At 54.8% G+C, this 27,283-nt stretch overlaps 11 protein-coding genes across 11 annotated transcripts; 5 read left to right on the top strand and 6 right to left on the bottom strand.

The window, feature by feature from the left end:
• Positions 1–359: 359 nt before the first annotated feature.
• On the top strand, positions 360–1,943 carry QC762_408880 (uncharacterized protein; the record flags this gene model as incomplete). The annotated part of the gene is made up of 1 exon (XM_062890344.1): positions 360–1,943. One exon carries the CDS (start codon positions 360–362, stop codon positions 1,941–1,943), a length of 1,584 nt encoding a protein of 527 aa, XP_062743583.1.
• A 924-nt stretch (positions 1,944–2,867) lies between these two features.
• VCX1 (Vacuolar calcium ion transporter) lies at positions 2,868–7,673 on the top strand. Its single transcript, XM_062890345.1, is given in 6 exon segments — positions 2,868–3,080; positions 3,095–4,515; positions 4,739–5,015; positions 5,364–5,615; positions 5,680–5,891; positions 5,950–7,673. The coding sequence occupies 4 exon segments, from the start codon at positions 5,009–5,011 to the stop codon at positions 6,826–6,828; spliced, it is 1,350 nt and encodes a 449-aa protein (XP_062743582.1). The 5' UTR covers positions 2,868–3,080; positions 3,095–4,515; positions 4,739–5,008; the 3' UTR covers positions 6,829–7,673.
• A 4-nt stretch (positions 7,674–7,677) lies between these two features.
• QC762_0067330 (uncharacterized protein) lies at positions 7,678–9,174 on the bottom strand (the record flags this gene model as incomplete). The annotated part of the gene is made up of 1 exon (XM_062883691.1): positions 7,678–9,174. The coding sequence occupies one exon, from the start codon at positions 9,172–9,174 to the stop codon at positions 7,678–7,680; it is 1,497 nt and encodes a 498-aa protein (XP_062743581.1).
• QC762_0067320 (uncharacterized protein) lies at positions 8,216–9,456 on the top strand (the record flags this gene model as incomplete). Its single annotated transcript, XM_062883690.1, has 2 exons — positions 8,216–8,411; positions 8,576–9,456. The coding sequence occupies 2 exons, from the start codon at positions 8,216–8,218 to the stop codon at positions 9,010–9,012; spliced, it is 633 nt and encodes a 210-aa protein (XP_062743580.1). The 3' UTR covers positions 9,013–9,456.
• Positions 9,431–11,676, bottom strand: QC762_408902 (uncharacterized protein). The gene is made up of 2 exons (XM_062890346.1): positions 10,566–11,676; positions 9,431–10,448 (listed from the first exon to the last, which is right to left on the bottom strand). The coding sequence occupies exons 1-2, from the start codon at positions 11,390–11,392 to the stop codon at positions 9,734–9,736; spliced, it is 1,542 nt and encodes a 513-aa protein (XP_062743579.1). The 5' UTR covers positions 11,393–11,676; the 3' UTR covers positions 9,431–9,733.
• Positions 11,677–12,030: 354 nt separating this feature from the next.
• PEX14 (peroxisomal membrane protein pex14) lies at positions 12,031–14,127 on the bottom strand. The gene is made up of 5 exons (XM_062890347.1): positions 13,913–14,127; positions 12,663–13,845; positions 12,508–12,590; positions 12,143–12,456; positions 12,031–12,071 (listed from the first exon to the last, which is right to left on the bottom strand). Exons 1-2 carry the CDS (start codon positions 13,950–13,952, stop codon positions 12,716–12,718), a joined length of 1,170 nt encoding a protein of 389 aa, XP_062743578.1. The 5' UTR covers positions 13,953–14,127; the 3' UTR covers positions 12,031–12,071; positions 12,143–12,456; positions 12,508–12,590; positions 12,663–12,715.
• Positions 14,128–14,230: 103 nt separating this feature from the next.
• On the top strand, positions 14,231–17,049 carry NDC80 (kinetochore-associated Ndc80 complex subunit ndc80). Its single transcript, XM_062890348.1, has 2 exons — positions 14,231–16,608; positions 16,670–17,049. Exons 1-2 carry the CDS (start codon positions 14,579–14,581, stop codon positions 16,869–16,871), a joined length of 2,232 nt encoding a protein of 743 aa, XP_062743577.1. The 5' UTR covers positions 14,231–14,578; the 3' UTR covers positions 16,872–17,049.
• A 254-nt stretch (positions 17,050–17,303) lies between these two features.
• Positions 17,304–17,822, top strand: QC762_408930 (uncharacterized protein; the record flags this gene model as incomplete). The annotated part of the gene is made up of 1 exon (XM_062890349.1): positions 17,304–17,822. The coding sequence occupies one exon, from the start codon at positions 17,304–17,306 to the stop codon at positions 17,820–17,822; it is 519 nt and encodes a 172-aa protein (XP_062743576.1).
• Positions 17,823–18,308: 486 nt separating this feature from the next.
• On the bottom strand, positions 18,309–19,328 carry QC762_408940 (uncharacterized protein; the record flags this gene model as incomplete). The annotated part of the gene is made up of 1 exon (XM_062890350.1): positions 18,309–19,328. The coding sequence occupies one exon, from the start codon at positions 19,326–19,328 to the stop codon at positions 18,309–18,311; it is 1,020 nt and encodes a 339-aa protein (XP_062743575.1).
• A 1,000-nt stretch (positions 19,329–20,328) lies between these two features.
• On the bottom strand, positions 20,329–23,514 carry QC762_408950 (uncharacterized protein; the record flags this gene model as incomplete). Its single annotated transcript, XM_062890351.1, has 2 exons — positions 22,149–23,514; positions 20,329–22,087 (listed from the first exon to the last, which is right to left on the bottom strand). Exons 1-2 carry the CDS (start codon positions 22,178–22,180, stop codon positions 20,329–20,331), a joined length of 1,791 nt encoding a protein of 596 aa, XP_062743574.1. The 5' UTR covers positions 22,181–23,514.
• Positions 23,515–24,471: 957 nt separating this feature from the next.
• On the bottom strand, positions 24,472–26,937 carry QC762_408960 (uncharacterized protein; the record flags this gene model as incomplete). Its single annotated transcript, XM_062890352.1, has 1 exon — positions 24,472–26,937. The coding sequence occupies one exon, from the start codon at positions 26,935–26,937 to the stop codon at positions 24,472–24,474; it is 2,466 nt and encodes an 821-aa protein (XP_062743573.1).
• Positions 26,938–27,283: the final 346 nt, after the last annotated feature.

Below are 27,283 nucleotides of genomic sequence, written 5' to 3'. Positions count from 1 at the left end.
CCTTGCCAAGCCTCGCCACGGCTTGCACCGGGACACCCGGAGCACACCTCGTCCGGTGAGTCCAGAAGTGACCACACACGACCACACACACAACCAACAGCCGAGGGCCTCCAGAACAAGAGCGTGGGAAGCGTGGGAGCCACCGCGGCGTGGCTGGTTTGAGGCTGGCCCCGGAGTGTCAGCAGGCCGGGCCATGCCTTGGTAATCACACCAGAATCATCTTGGGCGTTCCCCAGCCCGCCTAACGTCATTGAAATACCACTGTTTTTCTCACCGGAGCAATCTTCCACTTCTTCACCAACCTCTTGCCACAGCGCGAGCTACCAAAGAACAGAGTGTGTGACTCTTTCGCTCTCGAGATGACAGACGTCGTCAGCGCTCCTCAAGAGGAAGACGAGCCACGTCCTCCGTTACCAAAAAAGGTGTCGTCGCTCCGAACCAGGCCGGCCGCACGTCGAGTCCCAACCGCGAACCGCGTCACGATAGCCATCCCGAAACCTTCCCCCACCAGCGATGTCACCAGCGCCCACTCCGCTTCCGGGGCCGGTATCCAGTCGCCCGAACTTAATGTCACATCCACGCCATGGTCCAAAAAGCTTATTCTGACCCTCGACGGCGGCGGCATCAAGGGGTACTCGTCTCTGATAGTTCTGCAGGCGCTGATGCAGGAGATTGCGCGGGTTGAGCAAGACCTTGACCCGCGCGCCTCATCGAGCGCCCAGACTGAGCGGATACCCCGCGATCAAATCCCCGAAGACGTCTTCAGGGAAGATCAATATCTACCGTGCCACTATTTTGACTACATCGCGGGTACCAGTGTCGGAGGTTTGATCGCCATCATGCTGGGAATGCTTGGGAAGAGTGTCGATGAATGCATCAGTGAATTCCACCGCCAGAACAAGAACATACCTCTCACCACGGACCTTGCCGGCGGCGCCACGATCGACTTTCCACTGCTCTATCGCCGGAGCACCTGGCCGACCAAGCGCACCCGCGCCTTTTTCGATACGTTTGCCAAGTTCAGCGTCAGCTCTACAACCAGGAACAAGGCCGCCGTCGCTGCCACTTTCCCAACACCGGTCTCTTCGAGATCATCCACCCACTCGAATGAGTCGACCGGCTTCCGGAAGGATGTCTTTCAATGTCAGACCCTGGCGTGGTGTACCGAAGTCGAGCGTCACCAACCGCGCCGCCCATACGCTTTCTGCACGTACAAAGAAGAGGAGGAAGATGACGCCGGCAGTCTGGTCTCGATTCCCGAAGTCGCAAAGGCCATCACGGCGCCGTCGTCGTATTCCTTCAAGCCGTTCAAGCTAGGCTCAGGGTCGTTTGTGGACGGCAGCAAGCAGATTCGCGACCCTACTCTTGAAGTGCTGAAGGAAATCTCATCGCTGCTCGACGACGGCGGGCCCTCTATTGATTTGCTGCTGAGCCTGGGGACGGACGAGCACCAAGCCTGGTTTTATGAGAAGCTTCGGGCTTTTACCTCGTCTGCGTCTACTCCTCTTTCTGCGAACTCCACCGCCTCGAGGGAGAGTCTCTTGGATCAGGAAAGGGGGAAAAAGTACAAAACTTATTACCGGTTTGAGGCGCCTGATGTCAAGCTGGGGATGAGGAAGAAGTACTATTTGAGCGAGATTGAGGAGGCCACGCGGGAGTGGTTGAGTTCCAAGGAGCAAAAGGAGCAGATTGCGAGGTATGCCCGGTGGCTGGTTCAAAGAAGGAGGGAGAGGGCGAGAACGACGAGGTGGGAGGGTTTTGCGCTGGGGGTGAGATATGTCTGTCATCATGGGGACTGCAAGATGCCGGAGAGGGTGTGGGAGTCGAGGGGGGATTATTATGATCATTTGGAACGGAGGCATGGGGTTGGGAGGTTGAGGGCGGAGGAGAGGGAGGGGGAGTTGGATAAGGGGAGGAGGTTTGGTGTTGGGGATGGGCTTTGAGCTTTGCGATACCCATTTGATTTTGGGGTTTTTGTTTTTTTTTGTTTTTTCTTGCTCTTGGATTGGGAGCATCAAAAGGAGGTTTGAAGCAAGCATGGAGTTTTGGAGTTGAATACCTAGGGGGGGATATCCGGTACTGGATAGGTATCAGGGATTATTACGTTATGAGTTAGGATGGTATGATTATGGAGTATGAATATGATGGTATTGTTTATTTGATGAAGATATGGGATTTGGAGTGTGGGATTATGATGTGAAAGGGGGGCAAGTGAGTGTTGCAGCATGCTGACAGTTTGCAGACTGAAAGAGAGACAACTTGGATAGGGTGAGGGGAGTAGAGGAGGTCTGGATTTACGCGTGCGTGGTTGGTCATGACACAGGCACCGTATATTCTTTCTTTGTAGACTGATTGTTGCATGTGTAGGTCTTGCAGTTGATCGTATACAGTCTCGGGCATCCATGCCGATTTTTTACACAACGTTGTCTTTGACATTGTAGAGATTACCACACCGGATACCCGGTTTTGCTTTAACAATTACCGAAATGGGTCTTGATCTGTCATACAGGAATAAAATGGAGGGGCAGACGTGTTCTTCCTCCCCTTTGTCCCTGGATTTGATCCGAAGGCTAGACTCTAGGTGCTGATGATAGCCGTTACTTGCCCGTATTTAGTGGCTTGCTTCCCGAGTTTTGCGAATGCAAATGCCTGTTATAGCGATGAACTTAACTGAGAGCGTTGGTTCTTTCACAGCGGGTGTCGATGATTTCTTCCTCCACCACGAGCTGATAGTCTCAAACGGCGAGCCATCTTACACTATTGCCAAGCGCATTGACTTACCTATCCTACCTACCATGGACAGTAGTTCCACAAAAGATATAATCACCATACTCCATGCCGTACCGCCCACCCCCCGAAACCCCGTTCCACAACAACAACACAACAACAACAATGGGGCAAAATTCTAGACTCTCGAGTACCCTGTGTCATCGGAACCGGACGATCGGGTAGAAGTAAGGAGGCAGCCTACGCCCTTCTGGGAACGGAGAGATCGGAGACCTACACCAACCCAACCCAACTCAAGTCCCCCCTTTCTCTCTCTCTCTCTCTCTCTCTCTCTCTCTCACACACACACACACACACACACACGCACAAGACAAAACTGCGCCTCAAAGCTTGCGTGCAATGAGAGTCTTGTCTTTCAAAAAGGTGAGAGAGGTTGAATTTTGATAAAGGTCACACAGACCAATTGATGAGAATGTTCTCAATAAGTGGGGGTCAGTTTCAGTGCTTACCCCATGTGCTCACGTCACATTATCATTTCTTGGCAAGCAAGAGAAATCACGGAGGCCTCCTTTGCGCACGGGTCAGTTGTGGGCTGTGCGTTTTGGTGTAACTTGGTACAAAGTTGGTGAATAGGATGAACGGGGAAATGGGAAAGTCGATTGGAATTTGTTGAACAGCGTGTGGCCGTTTTGAAGAGCGTTTTGCCGAGGGATTTTGCCTGCCGGTGATTCGCTTCTCGGACTGTGAAGAGGAAAGGAAAGCGAGGCGCGAAGGGAAAACACGATAGGATGGATGTCTTGTCGAGATTGGGCCTCATCAAACGGTTGATGGGGTGACGTTGGATGATACCTGCATTATGTAAAAAGTGAAATGGAAATGGGAAGTTTGGGGATCCTTCCTTGGGGGGTGGTCCTTCTTGCTGTTGACGGTATTGTAAGATCTTGGAAGGAGGGTTGTAAGAGTTTCAAAGACAATTGTCGATCTCTTTTGAAGATGGCAATTGCGTCGAGACATAATCGTCGAGCCAGGATCATGACGCAACCAGAAACGTCCAAAAAGCCAGGGTGTTCGCTTATCGATAGCCCGGGCAAGGCAGACCCCTGAAGGCATTTCCCACGTTTCTCCACAGGCTAGACAGGGGCAGCTCAAGCTTTTGGAGCTAGGAGCTTGTTCTCAGCTGCCCTGGTTACGTCGTTGATGCTGTGCCCAGTTTGTGTTGTCTTGGAGGAGGCCGTTGAGGTTGCCAATTTGTTGGCAAGAGTTTTCGGTATAACTTGCCAGGCGGTGAATCACTCAGTTGAGCAAGGTAGGTCCGACTAACTGTAGTGGAAACAACATCCCATCTATACTCAGCATCAAAAGTTTCAAAATCGGGCGGCTACACTCGAGGCCCGCATCGGCACGGCAGGCGTTGAACGGCACGGACCAAGATCAAGAAGTTGGTACCAAAATAACTCTCAGGGGCACAACATACCGTACCTGTCTGTCGACGTCAACAGCAGAGCAGATTCCTCGTCTCTTCTCCAACATCGCGGGGTTATGTTACCAGCTTTCTTCCCGTCGTTCGTTCTCCAGCACAGCAAAGCAAAATCCACATCGGAGCTTCCCACTACGCAATAAACTTCTTCACAGCCACGCTTGGCAGAGGACTCGATTCGTTCGTCAAACCGCAGACCGCTCCGACTCCGAAAAGACGTTGCCATCCGAGAGTCTAGGGACAGTCCCGACACCTGCGGGAAACAGAGACAAGTGTGGTAGTGTGGTAGTGTGGTAGAAACGTGTGACGTGGTACGTTCCTCTTCCCTTTTGCTGTCTGTCCAAGAAGGGACAATCGTAATGTTGATGCGGGATATTGGAATTCCTCGATGTCGGGCGGTGGGCGGTGGTTGACAAAGGGGACCACCTGCTTGGGGCAAGCTGCAGGTTGCAAACTAACGCAGGGCAAAACGGAGTGGTGTTTTGACAAGTGGTGGAAAGTTGGGATGGCATTGGACTGACGGTTGGTTTCCAGGAACGCAACACACAGAGAGAGATTCTCATACCTCGAGATCGCTGTTCTTGGGTGCGTTTGGCGGTTCAGCAGACAGCGTTTGGCCGGGCGGAGACTTTGTCTTTGTATCCCGGACCGGCTTAGGGGCAACCCCACCTTTGTTCCAGCGGTCCCAGCCAGTCCCAGTCTGCCGTTCGCCCCATTTTCGCTGCCGAGTCCAGGGCCCCCCAACTGTTCCCGATTCCCCCCTGGTGACTGCGACGTGAAAACGCTCTCGCGCCGCCATCCATCATGTCCTGTAAGTACATACATCTTGCCAAGTCACCCCTACCTTTTATCATCCTTCACACCACTCCCGTCTGTCTTCTTGGGCAGCTATGAACCGCTCCCTTTCTCGACTGTGACACCCGACCACTCACTCTCCTACATACCTACCTTACCTTACCTTACCTTACCTTACCTTACCTATCTTCATCCTCCTGGAGAGGTAATTTGTCTTCTTGTCAGCTCTCTCTCCTACCGCTACTGTCCGCGCATCGCCATGAGAGTCAGTGACCGCGGCGACACCAGACAGCAGCATCTCACTCTCCAATCTCACCCATCATCATGGGCAAGGGCTTGATCAATTACTTATCAAGCTTGACAGTTCACGTTCAAACCCGCCAGATCTTGCGCCGAGTAACCACCGGCAAAGCACCTCACGAAACAGGCTCGCCCAGCATGGATGACGAGGAGAGCCCCCTCTTGGGCCATAGGATCGCTAATGGCGGCTCCGAAGCCAACTTTTGGAAACACCTTCTTCTTGATCGCACCAGCAGCCCTGGAACCAAGAGTCCCAACGCTCTGGTCCGGCTGCCGGCGCATTTCTTCAATGTCTTCAAGATCACATTGCTCAGCTGTAAGCACCTACCTAGCTTGACGTTGAGCCATATCATGGAGATTATCTAACAGCGGCACACCAGCTTGGATAAACGTTCTCCTTGTTTTTGTTCCCTTTGGGCTCATCGCCGGCACGTACGAGTGGAACCCAACATTGGTTTTCACCCTCAACTTCTTCGCCATCATCCCCCTCGCCGCCATCCTCTCCTTTGCGACGGAGGAGATTGCTGCTCGGCTTGGCGAGACTCTCGGTGGCTTGGTCAACGCCACGTTGGGCAATGCCGTCGAACTTATTGTATGTCCTCTCAGCACTATTCTGTTTATCCAGCCGGCTCGTGCTGACGTCTGAACAGGTCAGTATCGTGGCCTTGAGGGCCAACCAGGTGGAAATCGTCCAGGCCTCCATGCTGGGCTCAATCCTCTCGAACCTCTTGCTTGTCCTGGGCATGTGCTTCTTCCTCGGTGGCCTCACCAACATGCGCGACGCCGACGGAAACGCGATTGAGCAGAGCTTCTCTGCGGGCACGGCCCAGACGACATGCTCTCTCATGACGCTTGCATCGGCAACCATGATTCTGCCGGCCGCTCTGTACGGCGTCCTGGACAGCGGCTCGGACAAGGAGGAGGTGGCCCTGCTTCTTTCTCGTTGCTCGTCGGTCGTTTTGCTCTTTCTCTACGTCATGTACCTGATCTTCTCTCTCCGCTCACATAAGCGCCTGTTCGAGTCCGAGGCTGGACCCAACGCTGGAGAGGAGGAGGAGCACGACCCGCTCCTTGGCCCCTGGTCAGCTGGTATCGTGCTGTTGCTCACCACCCTGGTCATCAGCTTTTGCGCCGACCACATGGTCAACAGCATCGACGCCGTGGCCGAAAGCGGTGCCCTCAACAAGACGTTTATCGGCTTGATTCTCATCCCGATTGTCGGCAACGCGGCGGAGCATGTTACTGCCTGCGTGGTGGCTGTGAAGAACAAGATGGATCTGGCCATGGGTGTTGCGATTGGGTCTAGCATCCAGATTTCGCTGCTGGTGACTCCGTCGTTGGTTCTGCTGGGCTGGGCGATAGGTGTGCCCATGACACTCAGATTCGAGACATTCCAGACGGTGGCTTTTGCTGTGTCGGTGCTCGTGGTGACATACACGGTGCAGGACGGCAAGTCAAACTACCTGGAGGGAGCCATGTTGCTGGGGCTTTACATGATTATTGCCTTGGCTTTCTGGGCGAGTGGGTAAACTCGACTGGACGCGCACTGAGATCTGGACACGGAGTGTCACAACCGACCCTTGGCAGAGTTTTTGGGGAACGAAGCACAAACATACCACGAGGAACTCCCACGAAAAAGAACACCACACCATATCCACGTGGATACACAACATATGATGGACATCACGTTGGTGATGGAACCATATCGAAGGACCAATACCAACACTGTTGGGAACGATTATCAACAATTACATTTGACATACCTCAAGTCCTGACGGACATGTCTCCTTTTTTTTTTTTTTTTTTTTTTTTTTTTTTCCCTTGGTATCTTCTCTGGAGGCGGTGGCCTTTGACTGTTTGGTCGAAAAGATTATTCTGTTTTTACGTTCTTGTGTATATCATTTGAGCGCTCTGGCGACTGTTCGGCCTACCTATTCATACGTTTTAGCTACGAAGGGGAGGGGTAAGTACGGACAACCAAGAACAATTTGTACGATAGGCGGCAGAGGTGGATGAGAGGAGTGGGTGGTTATCTATTATGCCTGTCTTTTTTTTTTTGGCTTTTTTTTGGTGCCTAGGGGCGTGTTTTGAGTATTTTCGTTTGTGTTTTTGTTTTCGTTAGGCTAGTCTGGGGTCCGAAAAGGGGGTGAACGAGAGGAGTGAGAGAAATACAAGGAGTAAACTCATATGTGTGTCTTGACTGAGGTTGCTGTTCGTGACAGGGAGTTGTATGAAGAATCAAAAGTGCTGCTTGGCTGGTTTATGTTGTCTGAATGATACAAAGTAGGATTGTCTTACATTATCCATACCCATTCTAGTCACGTATACTTATTATCTATCTATACAATATCAACACACACACTCCCACCCATCACCGCTCACTCCTCCCCCTTCCACTTCCAGGCCGCATTCCGATGCAGGAAATAATCCTTGCTCTGAATACTCTTCCAAATACCATAAAAACCCCCCAGCGGCACCTGCCTCTTGAGCCAGTGCCTCTTCTTGTTCCCGGCCGCCTCGGGGTCAACGTGGACCTTGTCCCAGACGCTCGGCAGGTGGCCGGCATTGTACTTTTCCCTCAGCTCGTCATACCACCCCCTGCCGTTGTACATGTCCCAAAACTCGTCCTGGGCGTAATACGTGTGCGCATACAGCCACTTCATGCCCCCCAGTTCCCTGACTTTTGCCTCCAACTCCCTGTTCTTTTCCACAAACCTTGCCGGTTCGTCCGGCCCCCATCCCCAAACGCCCACATTGAGCATCATGTCTTCTTCTTCCCTGACGACCCCCTCCGGAACAGTGGTAAAAGGGTGAAACGTCGGCGGAGCCCTCCGCCTGAGCGGACACAGCCAAAGAGGCCAGATGTTCAGCGACTCGGCAGTGTAATCCACAAACGCCTCGGTGGTCTCGAACGGCATGGCGACATCCTGCACAACAAACCTCGCGCTCTCGCCCGACCCGTGCAACGCGCGGTACATCATCCTGGTGTGCAAAAAGTCATCCAGAAACCAGCGGGAGAATCTGGTAAAGGGGACGAATTTGAAGTACTCAAAGGCCGCGGCGCCGACCCAGAAGCCGCCGCGGTCGTACCGGAAGAGGTATTCCGCCAGGGGTATGTACTCCTCGGACTGTTGTTGGTTCTGAGCGTGGAGGTAAAACCACTGGTCCCACGCGCGGGAAAACGTCCGTGGTTCTGCCGCCCGGGGCTTGACATCGGTGAGCTCGCCCGTGACGACCACGCCGTGGTCCCTGCTGAAGAGGATGCCGTCCACGTAGTCGTTGTTGTCGTTCCTGACCTCCCGCCTGATCACCTCGACCGCCTCGGCCACACTCCCGGCACGGTGGTATCTCGTCTTGACAAACTTTTTCGCGTCCATCAGCCGAATCTCCAGACACGTCGTGACCCCCAGCGTGCCCACCGCACCGGCCGCTCCGCGGAACAAGTCCCCTTTTTCTTCGTCGTCAGGTCCGAACCGTACGATCTTCCCGTCTCCGAGAACCATCTCCACTTGTCTGACCGTGTCGTCGAAGAAGCCGTGCTTGAAGCTGGAGGATTCCCCTGCCGTGCCCGCGAATCCGCCGCCGGCGGTGATGCCTGGGAACTCCATCACTACCGGGGGGATCAGGCCGTGGGGGAGGGTAGCTTCGACCAGCTTGTCCATTGGGACGTTTGGTTCCACGAGGGCGGTTTTGGTTGCTTTGTTGACGGATAAGACGTTGTTCAGGCTGGAGATGTCGACTGTTGCTGTGCCGGAGGAAGGGCGTGGCCGGGTGGAGTTTGTTGAGCCGTGGTTGATGCGGTAGGGGGTGCGGGTTTGGTGGAGGGTGGTGAGGGTCTTGGAGAGGGAGTGGAGGGTTTTGAGGTGCTTGTCCATTTTGGGCCGAGTGGGGGGCCACCAGGGAGGTGGGAAGGGGGGATGGGGAGTGGTGGGTGAAGGTGAAGGTGAAGGGTGAGAGATGGGAAAGGTGAGAGTGAGATGCAAAAGAGTGTTGCCAAGAAATGATACCATGTGGGTCCCGGCTCATGGTGGGATTTTGGGATTCTTTCTGGGGAAGGGCCCCTGTCGAACGGTTGAGGAGAATGTAACTGAGGAAAGAGAGAGAGAGAGATATATATATATATATAGAGAGAGAGAGAGAGCGGGTGAATGTAGAGATGGTTAGCCTGGTTGACTGGTTGCTGGCACTTTCCAGCTAGCCAACAGAGTAAACCTGAACTGGCTTGGATGTGTCAGTACAGATTCAAGCCACCAGCCAGGATGAAAAGACACCAAGATATCTGCCAACTAGGAGCTATCGGATTATACATTATTATAATTCAGGTATGTAATTTTTTTCTCCTTCCATGTACGTCAAAAAATCCCCAATCCCCAACCCCCAAACCAAAACGCCCGCTTTCCCTTTTCCAAAACTCCCAGATCATCAAACCCCCTCTCACAACTTCGCAACCGCCTCCGGCCCTCCCCTCAACATCCCCTCCATCCTCCTCCTGACCACATCCCCCCTCATCCGACTAATCTCCTCCCCCTTTCTCTCCACCTCCTCCAGCGTCCCCGCCCTAACAGTCAAGAACCTACTCCCCCTCTCCCCACTTCCCTCAACAACCTCCTTGATAAACCCCCCCCACCCCGAAAAACACCTCCTCGCCTCCTTCAAGCCCGGGAAAATCAACCCAAAACAGTGCGGCATGCCCTCGTACTCCTCCAACCTAACCCTCACCCCGTCCTCTTCCCACATCTTTTTCGCGAGATACTTATCCTCATCCGCGAGCAGCTCCCAGCCTGTACAGATGTAAACCGGCGGCGCTCCCTCCCAGCTCTTTGCCAGAACCACCGACACCAGCGGGTGGGTCATCAATTCGTCAGAGACATAAATGTGGCGACGTTTGGGGGTAGAAGGCCAGATGGAGCAAGCAGGGCGTTTGGATTCTGCAGAGTGGAGAACAGATGGTTCGGGTAGGTAATCAAACGGTGCGTTTGACACACAAGACGGGGAGGAGTGGGTGACGTCTGTCCAGGGGGAGTTCAACGCCAGGCCTGCCGGGATTGGGATGTCGACTGTTCTGCCGTTGTACATCACTTCCTTCCGGCCTGATCTGTGAAGGTGGAGGATGAGCTGCAATAGCGACAAGCAGAGGTTGCCACCAGCACTAGAATAGGGGGGAAAAAGAAGAAAAAAAACGTTAGTGATATGTGGGAGAAGCGGGAAAAAAAAGAAAAAAAAAGGGGGGTTGGAAGGGGGGGTTTGGAAGGGAAGAGGTACCTACCTATCACCCGCAAAAACAATCTCCTCCGCCGGAACAGCAGCGTGAAAAGCCCCCTCTTCCGGGTATAGAAGCCCCAGGTAAGCCACCAACCCGTCCATCACCGCCGCCGGAAACGGGTCCTCTGGCGCGAGACGGTACCGCACGCTGAAGCACCTCCCCCCGGTGACTTTGGCCAGTGTTTTTGTTGTGGGGCGGTGAGTGGCTGGGTCCATGAGCCAGTAGGCGCCGCCGTGGAAGTAGAGGATTGTTGACTTGCCGGTTGCTTCCTTCATCATTTCGCTGTACAGCTCCCCCTGCGACAAACCCTCCGGGAGACGGCTGGAGGAAGTGGCGTTGGCGCGGTAGCCCGTCCATTCACCTTCCACACTCCTCACCTCGGGCATTGACGGCAGACGAGTTTTTCCATCGTGGGAGAGGGCGGTGATGGCGCTGGAAAAGAGGGATTGGATGGCGGTTTGGGTTTCTGGGGTGGGGGTTGGGATGGAGTAGGTGGCGACCCAGATCTTGCCTTTGATGCTGGGGAAGCGGTTGAGGAAGTGTTTGGTTTCGGAGATGGTCTTTGGGTTGGGGGGGTTGATGTAGGCGCGGAGGACGCTGACGATGAGGGCGGTTTTGAGGTTTAGGTAGGGGGACTGGGGGGAGAGGCGGAGGAGGTGGAGGACGGCGGTGCGGAGGAGCAAGGGGAGGTGGGGGAGCATGGCCTTGAGGAATTTGTAGGTTGATGGGTCCGAGGTTGGTGGTTGGGTTGGGGAGACGGTGGGGGGGACATCGCCGCCTGCCAGGGAGGCGGCGGTGAGGGTTTCTTCTTGGAGTGTGGTGGTGGTCATTGTGGTGGTGAGGTAAGATGAAGGGAACTGAAGGAAAAGGGGGTGGGGGGGGGGGGAGGCTGTATCAAAATGATATTGACCAAAAAGAAAAAGAGGCAGAGTGGCCAGACAGACTGAAGAAGATAGAATAATGGTTGAGAAACCGAGGGATGAAAAAAGCAGCGAGGTCGAAATATATCAATACATCCTCCGTCAACGGCGTTGTAGTGATAGTAGAGTTAGTAGCTCTGACAGGGGTTCTTTTCTTTCAGATCTGGCCCACCACCCACCAGCCCATTCATCCCACTCGCAAGCAAATCCCACTTTGTACAAGTTCCCTTCCACCCCCCTCCATCATCCAATGATTTCCCCCCCATCCCAAAACACTCCCACTACCCCAGGCAGACATGGCGAGATCCGCACGTCATGGTGAAACCCAGCAGCCATGTCAACATTGCTATGCCCGCCAAGAACCTTCTTCCTGCCTGTCTATCAACGAAAAAAGTTGGGATGAAAGAGAGACATACCACCACTACCACCGTCACCACCAACAACCACCAACACCACCACCAAAAACCTGTACCTCGGCTTCCACCCCCCTCTCCCCGCCCCGGCATTGGCAACCTTTGTTTTCGCTAGTACAGCTTTGTCAGCCTACTGCACCTCCCGCTTCCCGCAATGCCAATGTGGTGCCATTTGTCTCCCCCCGAAACCTAATCAGCACATGCCAAACTTATGTAGCCCTCAACATGGGAAAGTTCATACACTTACCGTTCGCTCCCCACACCTGTCCAAACTGTCGGGTCAAATGCTTCCCTCCTCCGTTTGTTTGTTTGTTGATGTCGAGTCGATCGAGGGGGGACACCCGCACTCTTATAACAGCCCGCGAGTCCGGAGAAGAAGCCAGAGAACCATACCAACCTGCATAAGTCAAAACAGCACTATCCATCACAATTGCCCCGACATGAATCACATCTCATGAGATGACCAGATGCTTAAAAAACCTAATAATGCCCGCTGCGAAATATTTGCGACAAAATGTTTGAGCGAAAAAAACACTCCAATGCTGTAGTATAATGTTACTGGTACAAAAGCCACAACCCCCCCATAACACTACCCCGCTGACCGGTACACATTAATCATATATCCAACTGTTGATCCTCCTCATCACATGCTGCCAGCGACATGTCGCCGGCTCTTCCTCCTCCTTCTTCTCCTCCTCCTCCTCCTTCTTCTCCTCCTCCTCCTCCTTCTTCTCCTCCTTCTTCTCCTCCTCCTCCTTCTTCTTCTCCTCCTCCTCCACTTCCTCTTATGGCATCCACCCCAGCACCCCTATCGCCCCCTCTACGAGCTCGCAGCAGGGGTATCAGTGCTGTTCCCACTGCTCCCCCCCGCCGCTGCCGCCGCCTCACCACCCTCCGTCGACGACGACGACGACGGCCCCGCCGCCGCAGCAGCAGCACCCTTCTTCGAAGCCATCATTTGCCAAGCCGGAATCGACGCCTTGGCCGTCATCCCGCTGTTAAAAGGCGACGAGGCAGAAGCGGAACCGGTCCGGTTGTGGTTACCAGTCAAATAATCCGAATACGTCGTAGTCTTGGGAGCCTCATCCCCATTCTCAACCGTAGCCGGGGCCGCGGGCGTCACAGCAGCCGGGCTAGCAGCAGGAGTGGTTCCGCCGGTGGACGGGCGAAGATAATTATTCACACTGGTCGAAGTGGCAGTCGGGTTCATCCGCTGCGTGATCAACGTCTTCAAGCTCTTGAGCTCAGCATTGACCTCCCTCAGCCTGGTGTCAGTGAGGTCCTTTTGGTTGTTCAACGCGCGGGGGATCGAGTCCTTGAGGCTCTGGACGTCATCCCTAACCCGCTGCGCCTCGTCGTCGCGGCGGCGGTTGGCCGACTTGAGGTCTCCGATCACCGTCTCGAGTTCGTTGAGGGCCGTGTCGAGCTTTTCGGTGCGTTCCGTCTCGGCGGCCTTGAGGGCTTCCGTGTCTTTGGCCAGCTGCTCCACCAAGGCAAACGTCTTTTCGAATTGCTCGTCGATGGATTTCTTGTCTCGCTCCAGCCGTTCGGGGGTTGGGGGGGCGATGAGGGGGTAGACGTAGCGCTTCCCTAGGGAGAAGAGGCCGTAGGAGACGCCGCTGACGACGGTAGCCATTATGAACCAGTCACGCCAATCACGCCGAGGTGGGACGGTTTGCTGCTGTGGTTGTGGTTGCCATCCGTATGGGGGGTATTGCTGCTGTGGGGGGTATTGCTGCCCGTAGTACTGTTGGGGTGGTTGGTGTTGTTGTTGTTGTTGTTGCTGTTGTGCTGGGACTACGGCCTGGGATGTGTATGCTTGTGGCGGCGCTACGCCAGCACCGACGCGAGCGAGGGCAGCGTTTACCTCTTCCTGGGTCAGGTTCTTTGCTTGCAGGAAGGCGACCTTCTTCTCGATCGGGGACGCGGCGACGCTGGGGTCTTGCAGGACTAGATGACAGTGGAAATCAGCATGCATCTGGATGTCTCGATCCTGGGTCGGTCTAGGTCAACCTACACGTCGCTGCCGAAGCGACAAGCTCCTCACGAATAGCCATATTCGTATATGTTGTATCTCCCTCCTCTTGAGATCAAGCCCCTTTTCTGTGGAAGAGCAGAAATTGATGAAACTGGAGGACGCGTTTGGGGCTGAAGAAGACCAAAAAGTAGTAGCTGATGACGACCGTTTGGGAAATGCAATGGCGCGCGGAAAGCCGAGGTTCATGCCGGCCCATGCCCCTTGTTTCCTCTTTCAGCGGAGCTCTTGCCACTGGTGCTTTCCCCCCGGATTTGAATGGCCGGCGTCACGTGCCACCTGCCAAGCCCTTTCAGAGCAGCGGAGGGCGGGGCCGGCCAATGAACTGCCCCGCCCGCATGTTTTGTTTACCACAGCAACCGAGCGCTGTACAGCAAAGTGTCGCTCTCGCCAATTGTCGCAACGCTCCTGTCGCCGCTGTTGCTCGGCGACTTGCCAAAACGACCTTGCTGCGAACCTCGACGACAAATCTCTCGATACCTCGACGAAAGTACCGACTGTTTGCGCATATCCCTCGGGCCAAGCAACCATCCCGCGATACGCCGGCGTACTGGGCAAACTCACCGTGCAAAACAACAGGAGGGGCGTGTGTGAACGACAGAGGGGGGACCAGCCCTCTAGTCCATTTTTTTTTTGACATCACCAACCATGTCGAGCCGTCGACCGCGCGAGACCCTCGGGGGTCTCAACCTCAACTCTGCCATCCCCCAGCCCCCCTCCGCCATGAAGCGACAATCCCACATTGGCAGCATCGGCGGCCCAGCCAGCCATGCACGCTCCATGTCCGGCTCGCGCCACTCCCTGGCCCTGCAACGTCCAAACCAGCCCATGTTCCAGCGCTCCTCCTCCGGCACCAACCTCGCCGACGTAGGTCTCTCCTCGGTCAAGCGCGCCTCGGTATCGGCCTACACCGGCGGCGGCGGCAACACCACCTCCCTAAAACCGTCCTACCACACCGCCGGCGGAGGACCCTCGAGCAGTCAAGACAACGACCGTCGCAGCAGCGTCTACCGGGCCCGTCCCTCGGGCGTCGGCGGCCCGAGCAGCAGCGGGATGGGTATCCCAACGGGCGGCCACCAAAGCTTCTTCCAACAAGCCCCCCAAGCAGCCGGCGTCCCCCGCGACCCCCGTCCCCTCCGAGACCGGTCCTACCAGAACCGACTGGGCCAAGAACTCGTCGAATACCTCGCCCAAAACAACTTTGAGATGGAAATGAGCCACAAGCTCTCGGACAACTTCATCAAGTCGCCCACCCAAAAAGACTTCAATTTCATGTTCCAGTGGCTCTACAGGCGCATCGACCCCAGCTATCGCTTCCAGAAGAACATTGACCAAGAAGTGCCCCCGCTCCTGAAGCAAATGCGCTACCCATACGAGAAGAGCATCACGAAATCCCAAATCGCGGCCGTGGGAGGACAGAACTGGAGCACGTTTCTGGGTTTGCTGCACTGGATGATGCAGCTGGCGCAGATGCTCGATCGGTATGCTCACAACCAGTATGATGAGGCTTGTCTGGAGGCTGGGGTCGACGTCACGGGGGACACCATCATTTTCAACTTCTTGACGCGAGCATACCAGAACTGGCTCAACATGGATGATGACGCGGGGGATGAGGATGTCGAGGCCGCGCTGGCGCCGCATGTGGAGAGGATGGCGGCCGAGTTTCACGACGGGAATGCAAAGTACTATGAGGAGCTCAAGATGCTGGAGGCGGAGAACGAGAGGTTGCAGAAAGAGATTGAGGAGCTGGAGAAGAGCACGCCTGACCCGGCGGTGCTGGACAATCACTTCAAGATCATGCAGGAGGACAGGGCCAAGTTTGAGGAGTACAACACGTTAGTTTCGGAAAAGTCCGACAGGTACGAGGCGAAGAATCGGATTCTGCAGCAGGAGTTGGAGAAGCTGGTCGACGAGGTGAGGGAGGCGGAGGAGGAGAGGAGGAGGCTGCAGAGGGCGGTGGATGAGCAGGGGATCAGCATGCAGGATATCGACCGGATGACCGGGAACCGGGAGCGTCTGCAGAGGGAGATAGAGTCTGCCAATCTGCGGCTGGAGGACGTGAAGCGGAAGGTGCTGGATCGGGAGCTGGAGGCGAGCAGGAGGTTGGAGGAGCTGGAGAGGGCGGTGGACAAGTTCAACACGGTGGCCTATCAGATCGGGCTGATACCGGCCACTGCGGTCAACGCCAAGGGGAAGGAGTACGAGCTGCAGGTTACGGTGAATGATGGGCCGTCGGACTTTTCGTCGTCGCTGGGGCCGTCGTCGTCGGCCGCGGCGGGACAGGGGGATAGGCTTCTGCAGGACTCGACGACGGGGTATCAGCCGGCACATATCCTGAACTTGGACCTGCGCGGGGAGGTTAAGAACAGCTTCTTGGTGCTGAGGAAGGAGGTGTCGGAACGGAGAAAACAGGCGCTGGACGTGATGATGGAGGATCATGACCTGCTGGACCGGGCCAAGGAGGCGATTGAGGACAAGAGGAACGAGGTGGAGGCGCTGCAGCACCGGGTGAGGGCGGCGGAGGAGGAGTATGAGAAGACCAAGGAGTCGACGAGCGCGCAAAAGATGGCGAGCGACGCGCAGATTGAGAAGATGGAGAAGGAGCTGGCAAAGATGAGGGCGCAGCTGAGCGAGAGCGTGCAGCTGATGGAGCAGAGGGAGATGAATACGAACATTGAGTGAGTTTTAACCCCGACACCAAACCAACCCTACAGAGATCGTTTTGCTGACTATCAACAGGTACGAACAGTTGACGCTGCGGGCGAACGCGCTCAGGGAGGAGCTGCATACCGAGACGATGCGCATGCTGAACGACGTGATCAAGTTCAAGATGCACGTGCAGAAGAACTTGGAGGAGTACGAGAGCTTCGTGGCGGACGAGCTGGAGAAGGAGTTGGGGAGTGACGAGATGAGAGATGATACCCAGGCTATTGACATGTAGTTTTTTTGTGTTTTTTTTTTTGGTCGAGTTTTATTTTACGGATGTTGTTGGTCTATGGGTTAGGAGTAGGATATGGTTAGGGATCAGGATATACCGTGGGATTTTTATTTTTTATTATTTTTCTCGCTTTTGTTATCCTGATGATGAGTATCAAAAGTCTACCTGCTGCTGCTTACGACAAGCTTTTCCCATCTTCATCATGTGAACCTTGACGGTCCAGTCAGAAGAACCACAACCCCCCGCCATGCAAGGCACAAGGTCTTGGCACTCTTTATTCCATCCATCCAACCCCACCACCACTTTCACACCAACCCATCCCATATACATTTCCCATCTCATCAACAACCAACCTCACCCATTCCCTTTTTCCTTTACACTCATCTAACCAATCCAAACCAGGACTTATTTACAGCAGCCAAACACCTTCCCATCATGACCACCAACCCCCCCCCAGCAGCAGCAGCAACAGCAGCATTCCCCTTCCCAAAAGAGCACTCCTTCCCCCCCTTCTTCACCCCCCAAATCAACCTCTCGACCCGGCACGCCCAGCTCTCCAAGTGGTCTTCCCTCATCTTGGCCTATTGTCGACACCACAAGCTCTACCGCATCTCCCTCTCCGATGCGACCACTTCCCCTGCATCGGTTATCTACCCCCTCTTCAACAACGAAACAATCAACCGGCGGCTGGAAGTCTCTTACATGAGGGAGATAATCGATTTTATGAAACGACAAGGGAGGGCGGAGTGGTATGGAGGTAAAGAAGGGGATCTGGTCTGGGTGTACTGGAGAACGCCGGAGGAGTGGGCGGGGTTGTTGGAGCGGTGGGCTGACGAGACGGGGAATAAGGGGGGGGTGGTGACTGTTTATGAGTTGGCTGAGGGGGAGGGGACGAGGGGGTCCGGTGAGTTTCTGATGATGGGTAGCAGAAAGGGGTCGTGGCTGACAGCGTGACAGAGTTCTGGGGTTTGGATCAGGAGTTGCTGGTCAAGGCGGTGGGCGTGCTGGTCAAAAAGGGGAAGGCGCAGACGTTGGGGGGGGAGGAGAATTTGGGTGTCAAGTTTTTGTAAGGCCTCAGTTGGGATTTGGAAGGCATAGGGGGGGAGGGCGTTTGGAAAGGGAATTTTGACGTGTTGGCTGCATTTTGGGAGGCGTCAATTCATTTTGATAGGCATGGTGGAGCTTGGGAGGGAAGGGGGGTGTGAATGTTAATTTTATGTGTGTGATTTGGAGTTTTGGGAGGCATATGATTGATATTGAACCTGGGAAGTGTGGCGGAAACATTGGGGACATGATGAACCCTTGGTAGGTCGAATAATACTGCTATGCATGTAATGGGATTTCCAGTGCTGCCCTGTGCAGAAAGGGATGCACGGTACCGGTATCGAACTGCCCAACAGAGAGCGACAAAAGACATCACAAAAGACAGCCTCCCCACTTTCAACTCCCCCCAAACCTCTCCCTAACCAACCCCCTCAGCCCCTCCATCACCCTCTCCTCCCTTTCCTTATACCCCCTCACCCGTTCCTCCCTCTCCTGCCGTCTCAGCATCTCCTCCTCCTCCCTCCGACTCTGCCTCTGATTCTGCCTCTCCTCTCTCAACTTCTTCATCCTCTTGAGCTCCTCGATCGCATCATCACCACCCATCAGATCCCCTTCGTTCACCTCCTCCACCCCCTGCTCCTTGTCCTGTCCGAACCCCTTCAGCTTCTCAGTCACTTCCCTCTTCCTCTCCAGCTTCCGTTCCCTCGACCCCGGGTCCGCCTTTGGAACAAGCTCGTCAAGTTGCTCCCTGTGGAGTTTCCTAAAAGTTTTCCTCTCGTACCGGTGGTCATCAAGAGAGCGCCCCCTTTCCGTCTCCAACAGCTCGTCGCGGTGGGTAAGGTCATCTCTTGTTGGGATTGCTGGGCCATGGCGACCATGCTGCTGCGCTTGATTTTGGGTTGGTAAAGGAGGGATGTACTCATCGTCATCGTCGTCGTCGCCGTCGTCATCGTCGGATTTGTTGGTGCCGGGGTTCAGTTCTGGGATTGAGGGGGCAGGAGAGAAGGAAGGGGTGTGTATCTTTGATGATGGTGGTGGTAAAGAAGGGTGGTTATACCACTCCTCGCTCAACTCCCCCCTGTTCCACTTTCCGGTAAAACTCTTCCAGCGGCCTTTTGCCTCCGTTTCCGAGAGGGAGCCCAAAGACAAATTCTTGACGGTGGAGAGGTAGGATTGAAAGAGCTGGGTGTGGGAGTGCAGTGAGGTTTTGGTTAATGGGGCGCGGTGGAAGGGCAATGTTGGTGGTGACGAGTGATGGTGACGGGAGGGGTGGTGGTGAGAGCGGTGTCCATCTCCCCGATCGCGGCTCCTCTCTCTGCAACGCTCCCTCTCACGCCTCCTTTCCCTGTCTCTGTCACCATCTCGTCGTGATGGTGAGCGAGCAGGTGATCTTGATCGTGTTCTCGAGTTGAGCATCTTGTCCTCTTTTTGTAGTTGTCTTCCCAATCTGGTTCCGAAATAACACAAGTGAAATAGCTGAAATACCGAGTACAAAAGCCCAGCTTCTTTAAAAACTCTATTCCTCTTCTATAATTTTTTGCGATGGCCAAGTTGTTGGTATATACTGCCCGGAGACTCTCACTCACCGCGCGCCAAATTGTCAGTGCGCCCTTCCACATCCTCCCCCAAAAGAAATGTTAACGCTCTCCCCCAACCCACTGTTGACGCCGTCTCTCCCCCGTTTCCAATTATGCACCGCCAAGACCTTGTGCAACAAAACCTCCGTTTCGACCCACCATTCTCATCTCCGACACCTCAGACAGCTGCCTGACGGAGATGCTGCCATCCCCCTTAACCAGAGCCGCACCTTTCCCATCCACGGTCCAACAAGCATAACTACCCAAGCCCCCTACCCGAACTGTTCGTAATCGAGGTAAGTTCAGTTAGCATCTTGTGTCCCCATCAAACTCAAATACTCTCACGGCACATCATCAAGCCACACTGATAAAATCTATTGACAATCAACAGTGTCAACCCATCTCCATTTGCCTATCGTGCCTATCTCTCAAGCCGTGTGACACCCCTTCAACACAATCCATAGCTCTATTCACAACGCTACCCACCTTGCCCAACCCCTTCAATGTAGGTCATCAACTCCTTGATACAGCTGCCAATGCCCGCCCACCTCTCGCTGTCATCAAATCCTGTGATGAAGCTGGCAAATGTCCATTGTAGGGTATCACCTCCTCAACACAGCCACAAATGCCCACCCCCCCTTTTCCTGTCACCAATCTCGAAATCAAACCCCCCCCTTTCTTGCCTGTGTTACCTTTCCCCTCTGAAAATGAGCACCGACAACCAGCCCATGGGTATCTCGAAATAGAGTGATAGCCAAGGAAAGAAAAAAAAAGGAAAAGAAAAACAAAATGCCAACCCAAACTCAACACACGATAAACCACCTATCACTGAAAGAAACCTAAGAGAATCCCCCATCCCCCTGAGGGAATCCCGCAGTGTTATGCACCAAACACCCCACACACTCGCAAGACTCGTCGCAAGGGCACATGTCCAACGCCCCCACGCACAAAGCCGAAATGGGCAAGTGGACAAAATAGTAATCCAGCGCCGTCAGCTCCTCCTCATTCGACAGAGCCGGCGATCCCTCGTTCGGTGGAGTGGGCGCGTTCGACGAGCCATCAGACTCGTTCGCGTTCGGCCTTGGTGGTGGCTGCGGTTGTGTCTGGTGTGATGGCGGCAGCTCCGGCCCGCTGGGAATCTCCACAGAACTCGCTAGGTTCAAAGGGTTCGCGCTGGGACTGGCATTGGCGCTGGAATCCGCGCTCCCGCTGTTGCCGTGGCTGCTGTTGGGGCTGTAGGCGTTCTGCACATACTGAAGCATTTGCGAGTTGAACGGATGAGCCAGGCAGCCAACACACTGGCAGCCCTCACCACAGCCGCACTCGTGAGAGTTCCCGCCCACGGTTCCGTTGTTGCCGTTGGGAGCAGTGGCAGAAATAGGCGTCTCGTGTTGCTGTTGCGTGGGCGGCCGCGAGACAACTTGCTGCCAGATGGCTGGGTTGATAGGCATCTGCCATGAGCCATACTCGGCGGGATATGTGAACACAGTCTGACCGGGAAACTGGAATGGCTGATGGTGGTGCATGTTTTCCATCTTGATATCGATCGGAGTCTGATACTGGGGCATGAATCCCTGACCAAAACCCGGCTGAGGGGGTGCCTGCATAGCGTTGGGGCTCATCTGGGGCATGGGGGGTGGCTGCGAAGATTTGCTGCTGCAACAGCTGCCGCCTCCGCCTGACGGGGCGTTCTGTGGTTGGGGTGGTGGCATTGTGTTCGGCATTTGCTGCTGAGGAGGGGTAGGAAGAGGAGCCGGCACTGGAGGAGGCGCCTGAATAGGGGGTGCCTTCTTGCCACCACAGCAGCCCCCGCCTCCCGAACCTCCCTTCGGCTTGGACATGGCCGATGGCTCGAGAACAGGATTGGGAGGTGGTGGCGGCGGCGGCCCGTTGAATGCCTGCATTCCCTGTGGGTGAGGGCCATCGGCAAAGGCGGGAATGGGCACTGGCGAGACAAAAGTCCCGTTCAGCATCGGGACGAATCCGCCATTTTCCGTCTTGATATGCTGCGGGATCTGAATATGCGGGGGATAGTGAGGCGGTGGCATGTGTGGCGGCATGCTTGGGGGCATGTTGTATCCCATTGGGCCACCAAAATCCGGTGGTGGTGCAGGCACAAAAGACTCCCGAGGTCCCATAGGTACCATCCCCATCGGATGTCCAAACGTCGCGTCCCTTGGGCTCACCATGGCCGTGATTCCAATCATTCCATTTCCATTGGGCGACGGGATCAGGTTGATGGAGTTGGGATCCATCCTCTCCAAGTTCGCAAGCGCAAGCGATTGCCTTCGGCTGGCTGACTTGGACCCCGAACCCGACTTGGTGACTCGATTCGAAGAGGTGCGTGATGCTGGTGAGATGGGTGTGTCAACTGGCGAAGGGTCGAACTCGGAGCTGGTAGCACTGTCGACAGTCCCAGCTGGACAATGGCACTTTTGCTTCTTCGGAATGGCAACTCTAACGCCGCCGCATACACATGGTTTCCCAGGTGGGCAGGGGCAGGTGCTCAGGGGGCGACCAGGCTTCCTCACCGGCACCATCACCCGCTCGTTATAGTGGTTGCATTTCGTAGAGCGATGGCCGCGAATGCATGGCCCGCTATGTCAAGGCATGAGCGTCAGCAAGGAAACCTCGGGACAAACAGAAAAGCAAGACATACCAGGCCATTTTTTGCCCGTTTATGATGGGCATCTTGTATGTTTGTTTGAGAGGGAGATGAGGGGGAAAAGCCTGTTCTGTTTCTTGCTCAGCAAGGTTTTGCGAGGTGTTCAAGGTTTCGGACAGAACCTGTGTCCCAGCCGCTGCTGGAGACAATGTTGTGAGTAGGATAAGCAAGACCAAGCTCGCAGCTCATACCGCCGCAGGCAGTGACAAGACTGGCGAGCAATGCGTCGAATGGAGAGAGGTTATCGCCAGTGCTTTGGCTGAAGTAACCGAGAGCTTCTGTGTGGTCGGATGGTACAAGACTTGTCGGATGCTGCCGAGGTCTGGTTCAGGAGAGCGGAATTTCCTGTTTATAACGCGCGCTGTATCGCCACAGGTGAAGAGACCGAAAAGATCGACACCGTGTGCTTGAGGCTCTCTCAACGTTCTAGACACCCCAAGAGCTGAAACCGACAGACCCTCGAGGCCAGCAAGCGGTGGGACGAAGATGAAGGAGACCGTCCGTGAGAATGTCGAGCCGGAAAATAAGACGAACTGTCAAGCCGTCGACGGTTGAGGTTGACAAGAGTCAGTCAGGACTCTGGACGAATCTTGTACAGGCGACTCGGCGGACCTGGAGAGAGAGAGAGAAAGGACGTCCACAGGTTTGTGGAAAGTCCGAGCGGGTTTAGTCTGTCCCGTCAGCAGCTCCAACATTCAGAGGTCCCCCTCCAACCGGCACGCGATGTCAGCGGCGCTGGCCCGCAGCTTAGGCACAGGCACGGGGCCTTTTGCTTGTTGGGTTTTGGCGGTGGAAGGTGGACGAGGTACCAGAGCTGGCTCGGCAGTTAGAGTTGAGCCGAAGGGACGGAACGGTGGTCGATGGTAGCAGAGCCGACAAAGAGAAGAAGCATAAAATAAAATAAAAAGAAGAACAAATCCAGGTCCCAGGGTCACGCCATTCTAGGGCCAGCGTCGGTGGTTCTGCTGGAGCTTGTGTCTCTGCAAAGGTGAGTGAGAGCTGGAATATGCCGGTGAGCTATCGAGGTAGTAGGTAGCACACACAGCTTTGCTCGGAGCTGCTGCTGGACCTGGGACGAGGGGAGGGCCGGGCCGGAACTGAGCGAGGCAGGGCGGAGATGGAGGCTGCTACTACTGGGCTGCCGGGGGGCTTGGATTGTGACTGTGCTGTGTAGAGGTGGTGTAGGTTGCAACAAGCTGGAGTCGGTTGAGTTTCCTGAGGAAGAGGCACGGGTGGAGAATGCCGGAAACAACTGGGCTTGGAAGGTTTTCGTCTCGACATTCATCACAACTGTCACCTGTCACAGCTCAGAATTCTCCAAGGTAGCATTTGCAGCCATCGCTACTCCAGGCCACAGCACATCCTTTCTTGGGGGTCAGGGGCCTTTCCCCGGGTCTTGATGAAAAACAACCTTCGCTCTTGCAGATATGGGTGGGTAGGTGGGTGGCCATGGCTTGAGATGGGAAGGTGCCAAAAGTGGGGTGCGCAAGTTTTTAGTCAGCAATATAACCACCACCCACGTTGGTCCAGCCTCGTAGCCAAGGAACACTTCTATGTACCGTGTAATAAAGCTGGTGACTACGCTCGAGTCTTTTGAAATAGGTACGTACACACACAAAACATGTCAGCCATCTCCGCCGCGTTCATCATCAAAGAGAATAACAAACTCGAGATAACCACGCCCGACACTCTATCCACACCACAAGATGGGATGGCAACGCCGCATGACAGGTGCACAACATACCTTAAACCCTAAGCTAGACAAACTTTTTACTATCTTCTCTCCAACATGGCGTGCATGGCTTGATGGAACGCAACCCAACAGCCAAGGAGCGGGCAGGTTGGGGGACTGCGCGGGATCTGCTCTACGCATTTAGTAATTGGCCCTTTTGGGAGACGCCCTCTGGCTGTCGAGTACTACCTTGCCATGCTTGCTGTGATTGCCTCCCTCCAAACTCGTTCACCTATTCGTAGACTTGCGTGACTTGGTGCTTGGTGTGAGCCGAACGCATGAACCCAACCCCAATAGTGCCGTTCCTCTGCCGCCCATTCCTGTCCCAACCCCGTGGATAGCGAATGCCTCGCATAATGTTACGCGAGACGTGGGTGGGTAGCACCGCCCAGCACCGCCGAGCATTGCCTATTTTCCCTTTGCCCTTTGCCCTTTGCATTCACGCTTGAGACCTGACGATGTGATGTGGGTGGCGTGGCGGCGGCGGCTGTTATGGATATAGGGGCCAAGTCAAAAGGGCACTTTGATCTCTTGGCGATCTAATCTTATCTTCCCCAGATACGCCTCATTTTCTCAGGTGGCCGTCTAATCAGAGTCAGACCCCGCAAACATGTCCACTGCACGCATCCGCTTCTTCACTGGCGCAGCCTTCGCCGCCGACATGGAAAAGCCTCCTATGATCTTGGTTTCCACCTTATCTGCTGGTGACTCTGTCGTTGTCGGTTGCGGCATGCTCACATCTCCGCTGACCCCATTCTCGTCGTCGTCGTCGTCGTCATATGGGACACCGTCGAGGTCCAGGTCAGAGAACTCATCCAGCACCGAGGTGTAGTACATGTAGGGTGACTGGAGCTCGACATCACCATCACGAGATTCCAAAACATCCTCCAAGTAGTGGTCATTTTCGTCGTCCTGGTCAGTCGATAGCTTTGTCGAGATCGGCAAAAAGCCATTGTCCTTCTCTTTTGCGCCAGCTTCTGTCTCCACTGGCTTCCATTTGCCCGCCTTTTGCTCTGTTCCGCCAACGTCCACCGGCTTCTTCAGAGCTGGTGGGTTGTTGAAACTGTTGACGAAATACTCATGGGTTTCAACCGGGAACACGCACCAACTCTCCCAGAGGCTTAGCACCAGTTCTACGGCGCGCTTCCACCTGTCGGCCCGGATCCGTCCCCAGCCTAGCTTATCCACCACCATTCCCAGCTTCTCAAACGTCTTGTGGGCTCGAAGCGCGTTCTCGAATAATTGACGATACCGCCATGCATGGCGGATGCCGCTGGTAGATGAAGAGGACAAAATGTCACTGACCACATAAAGGCCGAGAAGTGACGCTGCGCTAGTGTCAAGTCCACCGGATCCAAGTTTGTCGTCTGGAGCAGGAGAGGCATCGCGCGAGCCCTCGTCCTTCTCTTTCCCATCACGTTTGTAGTCTGGATTGGCCGAGGTATATGCGAATGGTTGCTCGATGTTGGACACAATCATTTCGACAACTTCATCGGCTCCTCGGCTGGCGTGCGTGATGGCAAATGTTGCTATGCGCGCAATGTCTCCTTTCCTGATCTTGGTTGTTGTTGTTGGTAGTCGAGACAACAAGTGGGACAGCTTTGACTTTTCAATGGGGTTTAAGAATGTATCCTCCTGCTCGTTGTGCTCGCCCTGTCGACCCTGCTCGTCATCGAAATCCTCATCTTCAGAAGAATCATACTCGGGCTCTGAAACAAACTCATCGACACCTGTGACATATTCGTAGGCAAGCCGTTGTGCTGGTGCTTTCCAGGCATGGCTTCCTTCAAACAATGGCCAATACTTGACCTTGTCTGTGGACTGCAAACCCGTCACGATTTCCCACAACCTCCAGCGGTACCAGATACCACCCTCACTGCGCGCATCCCATAGCCATGCCCACTTTTCCTCTTGTTGCACATCCGGGCGAGACATAAGGAGGGCCTCCAGCTGTGGCCCATGCTCCAGGACCGACTCGATGACTTTGTGTATCATGCGAAGTTGTTTGATATCCCGTGGCGGGCTGACAGGAACGTGGAGGATACCACTTCGGTTGATGGAACCACCCATGGGAGGGCCATAGTGGGTAGGAGGCGCATAGCCGCGGTGGGAGCTCACCGAATGTGAGCCATGCGGCCTCGAAATTTCCTCGACCTTCTTCGCCCCAAATGGGTGTGATACCACTGAGGTCGAAGGGTGCAGAGCTGTAAGCCCTGACGCAATGGCGGCCGAGGAGAGATGTCTGTGCAAAGAAAGGAAAAAACCGAAGCCTAGATAGCGATTCTGCAGCGCGCTGACTGCGGCATCAATTTCAGCAGCAGGGGTTTCCTTTGACAGCGTAACTATCGCTGATACCGACTTTCTCTCCGTGCCACGGTCAGCACCGGTCGGTCCCGCTGGTGGCACGATCTTGACATCCTCCACAGTCAAGTTTGCCGGTATCAGAGACTTGATGAATGCCGGTGATCTGCCTGGTGGCAAGTTGGACAAACGTAGGGTAGGTCTCGAAGCCGCCTTCTCCTCGGCACGGCCAGAAACAGCCGTTGTCTCCCCTTCATCATCACTGGCCTCGAAAGCTTTGGACACGGTCAAGGATCCCGCCTCTCGATCTTCGAAGCCCGACCTATCCCAGTTCCGTCCCCTCTCTCGATCTCGGTCCTGCTGAAACCCATCAAACGTTCGCTTCTTGCCGTATGATGGCGGAGGAGGTCCCAAACTCCCAGGACCGCTCTTCAACGAGGGCCCCGAAGGAAGGCCGAAATGTCGCTTGCCTGCACCACCTCCAAAAGGTGACGGGCTGTTGAAAGCTGGTCGAGTGGGCGGGCCATTCCCAAATCTCGATGTCTGGTGAGAGCCTCGAGGAAGCTTATCCTCTTCGTCGTCGCCTCCAAATTCCTTTTGGAATTCGGCAAGGGCAGCTGCCGTCTCGGCCTCTTCGCGCAGGCGCTTCGCCTCGATCTCTGCTTTTTGTCTCTCGAATGCTGACTTTTCCTTTGGCTGCTGGAGTTTGGCCTGAACATCGGGAAATTCGGCAATGTTGTTGTTCGACATGTTTCGCGTTTTGCTCAAGCATTGCTGTTTGACGAAAGACGGTTGTTTGCGAAGACAAAGACGGCGGCACCTTGACGGCAACGGTCATAGCGTTCCTGGCTTGGCGTTGCTTGGCCCGTGCACAAACTCCAAGCACCTTGAAGGCTGGTTTATAACACATCTTGCCCTCGCTGGAGCAGACCGGTTATTGGGCATCAAGATAAGACCAAAACATCATGAGGGCGGAATCATGGAAGTGGACCAGTATAAAGGGCGTAGTCTAACCGCATGTGGCAACTTACGGAGAACTATGTCAAGATATCAAATCCCGAGATAAACCGCAGCGGGGTCAAGAGAGTTCAACAGA

Source organism: Podospora pseudocomata, chromosome 4 (genome assembly GCF_035222375.1).
Source record: "Podospora pseudocomata strain CBS 415.72m chromosome 4, whole genome shotgun sequence".
Lineage (NCBI taxonomy): Eukaryota > Fungi > Ascomycota > Sordariomycetes > Sordariales > Podosporaceae > Podospora > Podospora pseudocomata.
This window is presented reverse-complemented; position numbering and strand designations above follow the sequence as displayed.